At 37.9% G+C, this 12,195-nt stretch overlaps 1 protein-coding gene across 2 annotated transcripts; it reads right to left on the minus strand.

Moving 5' to 3' along the window:
• Positions 1 to 1,701: 1,701 nt before the first annotated feature.
• LOC143592997 (phytochrome B-like) lies at positions 1,702 to 6,377 on the minus strand. Of its 2 annotated transcripts, none has more exons than XM_077072755.1 (4): positions 4,066 to 6,377; positions 3,026 to 3,833; positions 2,173 to 2,466; positions 1,702 to 2,034 (listed from the first exon to the last, which is right to left on the minus strand). In XM_077072755.1, the coding sequence occupies exons 1-4, from the start codon at positions 6,086 to 6,088 to the stop codon at positions 1,827 to 1,829; spliced, it is 3,333 nt and encodes a 1,110-aa protein (XP_076928870.1). In that variant the 5' UTR covers positions 6,089 to 6,377; the 3' UTR covers positions 1,702 to 1,826. The 2 variants fall into 2 exon arrangements, with proteins under 2 accessions (XP_076928870.1, XP_076928871.1); XM_077072756.1 differs by having other exon boundaries at positions 2,134 to 2,466.
• Between the last annotated feature and the right edge of the window lie 5,818 nt (positions 6,378 to 12,195).

Genomic DNA, 12,195 nt, shown 5'->3' on the forward strand with positions numbered 1-12,195 from the left:
ACATATAATAAAAACAAACTTGAATTCATATATTGAAATGACTTAAAAGATAAGGGTCATATATTAAAATAAGTGAAAAAAATGTGAAGATGACTATGAGATTGACAAGTGGCAAAAGTAGGTAGTCTTTTATTAGAATAGATAGATGTTTATGTTTGTCTATATACATATTACGTTCTTTGTGAGTTTCAATCTTAGATGCTCACTAGTAGATTGAATGAATGAATGGTCTACTCATCACTTCGTTAAGCAATAATTATACATATTTTAGTTCATGTACTAACTTTAGCCCAATACCAAATACAAATTGATGCCCATCTTCATTCAGTGACGGATCCAAGAATTTTCACCAGTAAGGGGAATAATTTGTTTGATATAAACACTCGGTTGTAACGGGTTAAAACAGGTCAAGTATAATGGGTCAAAACATGTAAATTGTGCAAGTTTTGGTTTTAAAAGCTACATTGCATAAATCAATTCAACTTAAAGAAAAAAACATGTAGAATAAATAGCCACTATGTCCGGACTCAGGAGCCTTGTAGTTGTATAGACCTATGTACTTCATCGTCAGTTACCCACTTACTCGTGCATCAAAAATATATATGCAGAAAAGTAAATAATTAATGCATACTATTGCTTTAAGGGTTGATATTATAGCCAATTGATTTAAAAAAACAAGAAATTGATTTGATGTTTTTCATTTTCATTTGGGCTTTCTAAAGGCCAAGGTGCATTCTTAACTTTGTCTGGGGGGCATGTGATTTTTTTTTGAATTCCATTAACTTATTAAGCTTGATAGGCTAATTTCAGTGGGGGTCTATTCCCTCCCTAAAGCATGAATGAATCCGTCTATGCCCATCTTCAAACTTTAGCCCAATACTAAATACTAATTCATGTCCTAAGCCTAGAGATATTCAATTAGCTCTTGGCTCGATGCTAGCTCGAAGAAAACTCATTCAAATTTGGTTTGTTTACAAACCGAGCCAGCTTGGATCGAATCATGTACAAACCGAGCCGAGCTTGTGCTTGAGCTGACCATGACTCAGCCCAACTCCGTTCATGTGTAAAGCCCTAGATTATTATATTATGGGCTCAACCAAATTATTTATATAAAGTGACATTATCACATTTTAGATTTTGCTATGAGATAAGTATATAGATATCATCATCATCGACATCATCATCGTACTCAGTATATCCCACCAATAGCAATGCTATGGGTGGGGTCTGAGGAAGGTAAGATGTAGACAGCCTTACCTCTATCCCATAAGGATAGAGAGGCTGCTTCCAGTGAGACTCCCGGCTAGATAGTAGTTTTGCATCAAGCCTTGGACATAAGGCACATAGCACTCAATCATCGGGACACCGACTGATTGGTGCATGTGCCCTTGTCTTTCGGCTATCAACGCCACCACATGATGCCTGATTAACCTTCTGCCACTTTTAACGTTATTTTCACGAGATTAGTAAAATAACGTCAAAATTAGTGCAATTTTAATTTTGCCCACCCGAGGGTTCACACATATATACATTATATGCGCGCACCGCAAGCAGACGTTATATAGATATCGAGATAAGTATATAGATAGTATACATAAAAACTATAACTTCTGAATAAAATAAAAGAAAGACAAATTTATACAAACTAGATACTATAAACCAAACATAACCAGTATGTTTAGCACATACAAATTAGTACAAAAACCATGTAGCCACAAAAACCATTTCAAAGATACTTCCGCTTGACAAACCCATGTCACAAAACGGTCCAAAATTTCAAAAAATGTGACTTCTCGCGGATAATATTTCACTATTTTGTTTATTCGTTAAACGCCTAATCTATCGGATGGAAGTTGAAGAACGATTAAGAAATAACATCTATCTGATTCTCTAATGTATTGGACGTCACCGTTCATAAGTTTTACAATCTTTCGACACATCCGGAGCCCTAAACCGTCTTCGGTTGACGATTGACTGCTATTAAACATGTCTTGAACCAACTCTGGTGGAAGACCTTCACCAGGAGCCGTGATCCTTCACAATGCACATCAAATAAACCAAATTTTTCAAAACAATAGAAAATAAAAAAATAAAAGTTTTGAGCTTTGTTTTTACAAAACAAATAAAAGTTGCTCATGCTTTATTAGAAGAATAAAAGGGTAGAAAACATACCTAAAGGCAATATGCACAACATTTTTTCCATCAGAATCCTGCCCTGTGGTTGGACGAACTTGAATTTCCACCCAACCACCAGGCAGCGATGAATAACGCACCACATTCAATAAAAAGTTGATCAACACCTGTTGAACCCGAGGTTGATCACCATAAACGATCAACCCTTTGACTTCATTAGGTATATCCCAAATCAGTTTCAGACCTCTATCTCGCAACTCTAACATCACTTGACTAACCACCGCATCGATCACACTCCCGAGTTCAAACTCATGCTTCACAATCTCTAACAACCTATATAACCAACAACAAAAAAAACAAAATTTTGCCAACTTTATCATAATAATAATAATAATAATAATAATAATAATAATAATAATAATAATAAGAGTGAACTGTGATTTTCGTCCCTGTGATTTGTCTAAATCTGCGTTTTAGTCCAATAGTTTCAAATTTGTGATTTTCGTCCATGTGGTTTCATTTCACTTGCAATTAACCCAAATTTATCATGTTAAGTCTGGTCGTTAAACCCATCAACGTGCCACTTACATAAAAGGAATTATTGTCCTTTTTCCCCCAAATCGTAATGTGCAAGCCCCCTCACGTGAGGGGTTGGGGTGCATTTGGGGAAAAAAGGACAAAACTGCCCTTCACGTGAAGGGTACGCGTGATGGGTTTAACGACCAGACTTAACGAGGTTAATGAATTCGAGTTTAATTGCATGTGAAATGAAACCAAAGGGATGAAAACCGCAGATTTGGACAAACCACATGAACGAAAACCGCAGTTTACTCTAATAATATCTAATAATAACAGCTTTGATCACACAATCATATTATGCAACAACACTTACCCTTCTTGTATGCTTTCTTTATCAACATCCTTTATGATCTTAAACATTTGTTTCTCACACGCCACACACGTTTCAAGCAACTTGTTTTGATCCTCAGTTAAACCCGATGCTTCTAGAAGCGAATTCGCAAACCCAATCCCACGCAACGGGTTCTTGATTTGGTGACAAATGTAAGCAAGTTCCTTCATTCTCTTGTAGGATTTCTTCTCTTGTTGCATTTGTACATTAACAAGTTGTTGCAACTCGGGTGTCGCGAGTTGTAAAAAGCAATAGGCCCCGATAACAGCACCCGCCATGTCAAGTCTTTTGTTAGCGGTTAAAAAAACTTGAACAGGTTGATCATCTTTGTCAAAGAACGAAAACGGGTATCTGTCGGTATCTTGGCCCGCAATAGCATTATGCAAAAGTATCATAAACTTTGTTAATGAGTCAGGGCCTTTTAACCGACAAAAGCTTCCGAATATCTCGCCAATTAATGTTTTCCCTATGATGTCGGCCCGGGCCCACCCGGTGAGTCGTTCCATGGCAGTGTTCCACTCGGAGCAACACGTGTTTTCATCGGATGCGAAGATTGGTGGGATCAACGGGCTTGGGTTTTGGACAATGGCCTTGTAATCGCCTTGGATTTGGATGAACTTGTCCATGACTAGTCTTTGGCCCGTTACGTCTTGGCCCACGAAGCAAACGCCAACAATGTTGTTGGTGTAGTCTTTGCTTGAGCACGCGTTGACAATCATGAACACCGCGGTTTCTTTGGTTGATGAACCGAAGGTTTTTAATTTGATCTCCACGTTTCGATCTTCTTGACCTGTGTTCGTTCAGAAACGAGCCGTAAGTTGTTAGTACGGGTTGAAACGGGCTAGGGTTAGGGGTGTGAAAATCTGACAAGACATGAACTTAATATGAAATTTACGGGTTTGAGTTTAGTATAAACGATTAGGGGTAGAAATCACAATTTGACCCGTTTACTTATGAATGAATCAATTTGACCTAACCCGGACATTAAACCAAATCATTAAAAAAAAACAACAAATACGCACCTCTTAACGCGCGATTCAAAAGTCTAGCAACGGTCTCTTCCGACTCTTTAAACACAAGATCCCGAACCAACGACTTTCCCATCGCGTCCTCAACCGACAAACCCGTCAACTCCGCAACTTTTGCATTCCACCCATTTATCCTCCCTTCAACATCAACTGCTAGTATCGGTGCAGTCGCGGTCTCAATCAACCGAACCATTTCCCGAGCCACGGAGCTAAGCTCATCCACACTCTCCACCATTTCTTCAACTCGCTCACTTACAACCGCTTTCGAGTTACTTTCCTCAACACGTTTATAAGAATCCCTTAATATTAACTGCAAAGAATGAATTGCATCCATTTCACCAGTCTCCCATGCTAAACTTCTCCTCTTAAACACTTCCAAAAACGCGTTAAACGAAGACCGCGGGTTCATTCGTTGCCCGTCATCTTTATCATTCGGGTGATGTTTAGCCCCACCCCATTTGATCTCCTTTGCAGTGTTTGATCTAAACCAAAATAATATTATTTTAGAAGTTATATAAGCCACTGCCATCCCACAAACCGAGTCCCCGAGACCCGTGGCCCCCGGGTAACCCGCATCAGCTAAACTATCCGTGCTTAACCCGGTCGAGTCATGATGACACGTGGTTAGCCACCCGATGATATTTAATATTTGAGGCTCGGTTGGTGTCACACCTAACGGGTGGTACTTTCCTTCGTTATATAGCGCGGCCCCGTCACATTTGACCAGGTCAATGATGCTCGGTCGTTGGGCCACGATGCCCGTTAACGAGTCGCGAAGAAGCATATCGCATAACAACGTTTGCGTCTTTAAAATATGTTTTTCGGACATTTGGGCCGCCAACTGCAGCTCCATGTTTAGTTGTAACCCGAACGCTTGCATCAAGAACTCGCACGCATAACGTAACGGGAACGGTATGTAACGGGCCGACGTGTGGTGGCAAACCACTAACCCCCATAGTCTCATTGAAGCCCGTGGGCCCGTGTTTTCGTCATCGGGCTCGTTTATAATAACAGCCATGGCTAATGAAGCTATTGAGCCCATATTAGCCATGTATTGCGCGTGGCACCCGTGTGGGGCCCGCAAGGTTGAGCCCACTAAGCTCAACGGTTGCATTAATTTATCGTCTTGGATCACGCGAACATTAGTCGCGTGACAATCAACTATCATTCGAACCCGGTTTTGTCTAAACAAAAACCTTGAAGCTTGAGGGATATCGGTTGCGGGATAATGTAAACCGATATACGGGTCCAAATCGGCCCGTTTGCTTTCCGCAACTACTTCACCGTGCTCGTCTTCGTGAAACTTATACACCATAACCCGATCATAACCCGTGAGCTCACGAACATTTCGCACAATGGTATCACATAACATATTAATATCCCCACCGGGTAACGATTGTAAACTCGAAATGGCCCGAACCGCAAGCTTTTGGCTTTGAACTGCACCCGCGATGGACAAAGCCGGGTCTTCGGCCCGGGCGGGCTCCAAATCAATCACAATCCCAACATCAATCCGATGCATAATCGCGTAAAACGGTTTCCCCGTGTTCCTCGAGTGAACCCAAACCGGGTTCAAAAGCGTAATCTCTCGCCGAAAGGCCCGTTCGAGCAAAACCGAGCTCGAAGGAGTAAACAAAGTTTTTACATCGGTCCCGAGGGTCAAGAGTTCTTTTCTCTCGATGCTCGGGACCGAGTGCGGGGCGAAACCCAACCGCTCACGCGCGTTTTCGCTAAACGCGATGACTTTAAACGTGAAGTCATCGATTGCGATCATGCAACCGAAGGGTTGTAGGTGACCACCTCGTTGTATTTTGGATAAATATTCGGTTATTTGATGTTCGGGTATGGGTATGGATGAATGTGACGTCGTTTTGAGTGATTGCGTGTAGTCAAATGACTTACCTGAGTCACCTAATTGTTCATACACAGCATGTAATCTTGCATCAACTGTAAACTGTGCAGTGGCTTTGCTCATATGGGGATGAGCCTTTGAGTTTTGGCTACTTCCAGAAGCCATTTTCTTGAAACAATTTGCAGAAAGTTTGAAGCTTTTTTGAATATTAAGTTCCGAGGATCAAAACCCAGATGGGGATTTGGGTTTTGTGAATACCCATGATGATTTTTGGTAATTTTAATGGTGGTTTTGGGTGAATTTGTGAAGTGTGGAGTGTGTGGTTTTGAATGGCTCTACCTTTTTCAAAGAACTGAAAGTGGGAGAATTTTGACAAATGTACAAGCGTTTTATGCGTGGTGTACAAGTGGTTTGTGATTACTTTATAAATTTAACAAGATTGTATCTGGGTTGACTGTTCTCTTCAGTATTATCTGATCATATCTCACTCATAAAATGATAAAAGTAAATAACATCTTCTTGTTTATTTGGTTACCGTTTTTTTCTTGTTAGTTTAAATATGTGTGTAATTTAAAACACATAACATAGAACTTCATGAATAAAGAATATGTTTGTTGTTAATTGTTAAGAAAATTTAATGTAATTACAAAAAGAATTGATTAATTAAGAGATAATAAGAATCTTGACTATATGGTAGTGAATCGATTCATGTTGATAAAGCAGGTTGAACGTCAAATCCCGAAAATGATTTTTGACTTTTATAATAATGGGATTTTTCGATCTTTATGGGTGGTGCGACAGTGAATATCTTATTCTTATTTAATACACGTCTACTGTCTGAATCTTGCTTTCACTAGATTTATACTATAACCTCTTGAGAGTTACATGTCTTGCATAAACTACGATTTACCTAATCCCATTAAGTAGCAAGTACTGACAAGATATCATAAGTTTACAGGTAACGAGTTCTCATGCTTAAAAAAGAATAAAAATACAATAGTTGAATGTTTACACAAAATGAAAATAAATACTAAATCTTTAGGTTTTAAGTTTAGCTTAAATGAATTTTGATAAAGACAATTCCAGGTATACATTTGACTAAATAAGTAAAAGGTTCACTAATATCTACAGTATTATTTAAAGAATACTACATAATATGTTAAGACAAAAACTGAATACCACTATCAAAATATGTTTGACAAATCTTAGGAGAGCCTATATTGGCCGGTAAAAGGATCATATAATATAATCAATCAAGTGGGACCCACGAACGTACCCTGTGGTAGGGCAGTAGGGCTATATTGAGTTGTCTTTATTATCTTTGGGATCACAATATCACATTGAGGCCACGTGAAGTTTGTACCCTAATTGACCCATGTGTCTCCACCATCAATTGTTGGACCAAAAGAGCATGCCACGTGGGCAAATGAACCCACTGAATTGGTGGGTGAAAGCACGTGCTATGGGCCCCACGCACCTGAGGGATGACACGTGACATCGCCACATTGACCAATAAGCTATAGTTTCTTTTAACTTGTGACAAATCCTAATATATATTTTGTAGGGTTTAAAGAAAATTCTCTTAAGTTTTGATTCGGCTAACTCTTTACATAAGATTCAACTACTAGAGATTGATGTAATATTCTTTGAACTCCTTCAACCACTCGTTAACTCAATCTCCTAGCAAATATAATGCATCAAAGCTTTATCTTTTGATGTACGATAATAGGTGTTGAAAATGTACCCCATCATTAGCTTTCATATCGAAGGATAAGATGCCAACATTCATGAAAATTAAAGAACGATAGCTTTAAATGCACGCAAAAAGCAGGGTCGTACATGTAAAACGATGGTCCCGAAAATACAAACTTAATAACTCATATATAATTGTAGGGTTGAGTTAATGTATAATAATCGATTAACGTACATTACGTACACGAAATACGTTCAATGTTAAAAAACAAAAACTTTCAAGCCAATTTCCAAAATCTAAAACGTTCAGGCTTAGATACTAAAACGTTCAGGCTTAAAACCTAAAACGTTCAGGCTTAAATCCTGATACATTCAAGGTTAAAATCCATCACTCAAAACTCAAAAATTGATCGGCTGAAGCTTCAAATTGATGATTAATTGGATCAATTTCAGAGTTAATTGATAAATTAGTTTCAACAATTTCAATTGCAACTGATTAACTGACCTGTGAACAACAATTGATGGTCATGACGAAAGTATGTGGACGACAAACAAATTACTTAGTTATGATTTTAGGGTTAGCATGTTTTTGAAATCAAGGGTTAAGGGTGTCGTGTATGTAATGTACAATAACTAATTATTGTATTGGATCCTTTATCTATAATTATAATACCAATAAGTAAAACAAAAGTGTTTAAGCAAAATGATCTAATTAAAATACTTAAACGAAATGTGAGTTTTCTAGCATTTTTAGAAGCAAGACGCTCGCTAAACTCTTTAAATTCAATGGTCTCTAACATTTTGTTCGAATAACATTTACTTTTCCATAGCAAAACTTGTCAATCCATTAAGTTTTTCTTGAGACACCGTGGGCCAATCCATTAAGTCTTTAATTGGTATTAGACCAGTAGGTTTTTATCATTCAATGGTAGGGACGTCCAAATCGCTTGGCGCTTGCTCGGAAAATGCTAGTTTATTTTTTTGCTCGACTGTAAACGAGCCGCTCTGCTCGGTTCAGTTTGTAAACGAGCCAAGCAACAAGCAAAGATCTGCTCGGTTCAGAATATTTTTAATTTATTTTATATATGAACAATATATAAACAATACACAAATATAAATATAAAAGTTTTTAAACCCTTTAAATTTTCCCAATTCTTTCAATTTTATATTTTTATTTGTTTACTTTAAGTTTTCAAAATACCATTAGTTAGTTTACATGTTCAATATATCTCAGTTCAAATTTATCTATCACACCTACTACACGTTTGTTTAAAACTACTAATTTGTTTACAAAATATAATATTTACAACCTTTAAACTTGTTTCTTATCGAAAATTTTAAAGTGTAAAAGAAATAATAAATGCTCGAAAATTGCTCGATGTTCAATCGAGAAATGCTTGATTCGATTTCGGCTCGTTTTAATTTTCGCGCGGCTCGAATTTCAGCTGTTCGGTTCGGTTGTAAACGAGCCAAGTAATGAGCAAGCCTTAGCTTAGTTCGGCTCGTGAACAACCCTATTCAATGGGCATTGTTTAATCACACTCAAAGTCTGTTTAATTTTATAAATTTGCCTAAAAAATTATTTTTAAATACTATATATGTAAAAGTAATTTTTTTAGGAACCTCGGGCTCAGTGGAAGGTCGGGCCTTCTACGGTCGCCCTCTTTGACCTCCCCATGGGCCGGCCTAGGCTAAATGCATAATTTCATAACTAATGAACATTAAATATTCGATAAACTAGGTCCAAAACACATGATTGTGACATTGCAACAAGTTAAATTCGCTAAAAGCTTTAAATGTGAAGCAAGAGAGGAAGCGAGAATAGATAAACAAGTGATCAAACTAGAAGCACAAGTATTACGTTCACATTAAAATGTGTTTTTTTTTAAAATAGCCAGATGTTATACAATATGAAGTGAGGTTTAAAATCGATTTCGACATATAAGAAACTACAAGGTTCCAAGTTCCACGTAAATCAAGAAACATGCCATTTAAATCTTGTATATTTGAAGTTATAAGTTTTCCAAGAATCAAGAATGATACGTAATTCGGATGCACTTAGAGTGATAAATTCAAGTTACCAAATTTTCAAGATTCAAGGATGTTACACCAGGCGTTTTGGAGTATAACGCCGGGGGCACCCCGGCATTTTGGCTTTTTTTTTCTAGCGTTTTATACATAGCGTAAACATGGCTCGAAAAAAAAAACAATTTCAACCCTCCATCGGTCATATGGCCGTTTTAAAAAAAAATATTTTATATATATTAATCAACTTCATTCTCAATCAAAACTCACCAAATTTATAAATCTTTCTTTCTACTCTATATTTCTTCACACCAACTTCTCTATAAATGGATTCTCCTACTTCTATATATAATCAGTTTTTCGGGCCCGACCGACAAACCGAAGACGACGCGGAGGAAGAGGTGGTTACGAGTGCGATTGAGCTCGCGACAGCTTATATGAATTATGTTAGTCTTCTACACCCCCCCCCCCCCCCGGTTTCAAAAAGAGCATATATCGAACGAGATCGTATCGAAGCCAACAACCGGTTGATGGCGGATTACTTCGGTGACCCGCCGAGATACAAGAACCCAAAGACCTTTAGGCGTCGCTTTTGGATGTCTAAAATTTTATTTATGCGCATCACCAATGATTTGGAGCGTGAGCTTGATTACTTTAAGCAAAAGCCGGACGGTCGAGAGACGCTAGGATTCACGGCTATTCAGAAGGTTACGTCAGGCGTACGCGTGCTCGTCTACAGAAACACGACCGACATCAACGACGAGTATTTAAAGATGGCCGATAAAACAACTAGGGACACCTTGGAGTGTTTTTGTTACAATACGTTTCATTTTTTTTAAATAATTATATCACTTGTTTAGTTAAATCAATTATTTTATAAAAGTTATGTAAAATATAGGAATATTGAAACCATATGGACTACATTATCTGAGAGAGCCCAACTGAAACGATCTACAATGTCTTTCGAGACCCATGCAAGGGTGCATGTTTACCCGGCATGATAGGGAGTGTAGATTGCATGCATCGGGAATGGGCTAATTGTCCAACTGCATGGCGAGGTCAATACACACAAGGTGACCAAAAGGGACCAACGGTCAGCCTTCAAGCGATTGCTTTATACGACCTTTGGATTTGGTTGGTATTATTTGGTGTTCCCGGTTGCAACAATGACATAACCGTCTTAGAACAGTCATCTTTGATGGAGATTACATATCTGAGAACGTTCCCGTCGCTTCGTTTTGGGCTAACGATAACTTTTACCATCATGGGTACTATCTGGATGATGGATTATATCCAGTGTATGTGATTATCTTGAAAACATTCAGAGATCCGTTGGACGAAAAAAGACAATATTTTAAGAAAGTACAAGAGTCTGCGAGAAAGGATATCAAGAGGTGTTTTGGGGTTCTTCAACAACGCTGACATTTTGTTAAAAATCTTTGTCGTCTTTGGTCTTTAGAAAGAATGAAAAATGCTATGTATGTGTGTATCATAATGCATAACAATATTATCGAAGACGAGGGAAGAGCAATATGTCCAACTTTCATACTGGACTCGGATCTACCACTAACTCCAGCAAGTATGGAGCAAAGACTCGAAAACTCGAATTTCGTGCGGTCAAGAGATATACATAACGCACTGGGATTTGGTCCAACATCTTTGGATGAATCAACGTTTTCCAGGTGAAAATGAGAATTAAAACGAGGGCAACAATGAAGACGATGATGAAGACGACGACGAGGGTGAAGACGATGAAGACGACGAAGGTGAAGACGATGGAGACGGGTATTTTTTTTAATTTTAATGTAATATTTATTAATAAAATATTATTGTTATTTGATTATTCTTAATAAAAAATTTAAAAAAACAAAAAAAGTGTAAAAGTGACTGGGCGCCACGTGCGCATAACGCCCATGGGTGGAAAGTTATGACTACACCATCTTTTTGCAAAAAAAAACCATAACTCTGACTAGACGCCACGTGACGCATAATGCTTAGAAGAGGGGCATTATGACTACACATGGTCTTAGAAAACTTATTAATTAATGCATGGTGATTAATGAAAGATGCTTATAATCTTTTTTTTTTTTTTTTCAATTTTGTACATTAAGATTTTAAACCCTAAGCAAAGCATCTTTTTAACGGTTAAACACACACCAAACCACTTCAATTTCACCTCCAAATTCCAACCAAAACACCCTAATCAAAGCATCTTTATTAAACCAAGTGTAAAACCAAACTATACTTTGAGCTTGTATTGTTTATATGATAGGCTGGGGGTATTAAGCCAACACTAGACTCGCGACATCGTTTGCACGGTCTTTATGCTAGGCTTTAACGCGAGCCAAGAGTTGGTGAACTCACCTTAGGGGTTTACACTTTACCGTCTCTCTCTCTCTCTATATATCCTATTATTATAATGTCACACATTTAATAAAGATCAATCACCATTTTATAACTTAAGTTTTTCAAAGAAAGGTTGTGCACAAGAAAGTTTTCGGTGACTGACATTGTCATATCAGTAATGGCTTGTTATTTATCATGCGCTCTTAACA

The sequence above is a fragment of the Bidens hawaiensis genome, unplaced genomic scaffold (assembly GCF_021521415.1).
Source record: "Bidens hawaiensis isolate Kalapana, Puna unplaced genomic scaffold, B.hawaiensis_p1.1 tig00041613_1, whole genome shotgun sequence".
NCBI classification, from domain to species: domain Eukaryota; kingdom Viridiplantae; phylum Streptophyta; class Magnoliopsida; order Asterales; family Asteraceae; genus Bidens; species Bidens hawaiensis.

Bases quoted from the DNA above. Each gene is read 5' to 3' on its own strand.
- LOC143592997 (XM_077072756.1), bottom strand. From the start codon at position 6,088: ATGGCTTCTGGAAGTAGCCAAAACTCAAAGGCTCATCCCCATATGAGC. The intron at 2,467-3,025 runs GTAAGTGTTGTT...TTGGTTATATAG, and splicing joins AAAGAAAGCATACAAGAAGG to GTTGTTAGAGATTGTGAAGC. The intron at 2,035-2,133 runs GCAACTTTTATT...TGCATTGTGAAG, and splicing joins ATTCTTCTAATAAAGCATGA to GATCACGGCTCCTGGTGAAG.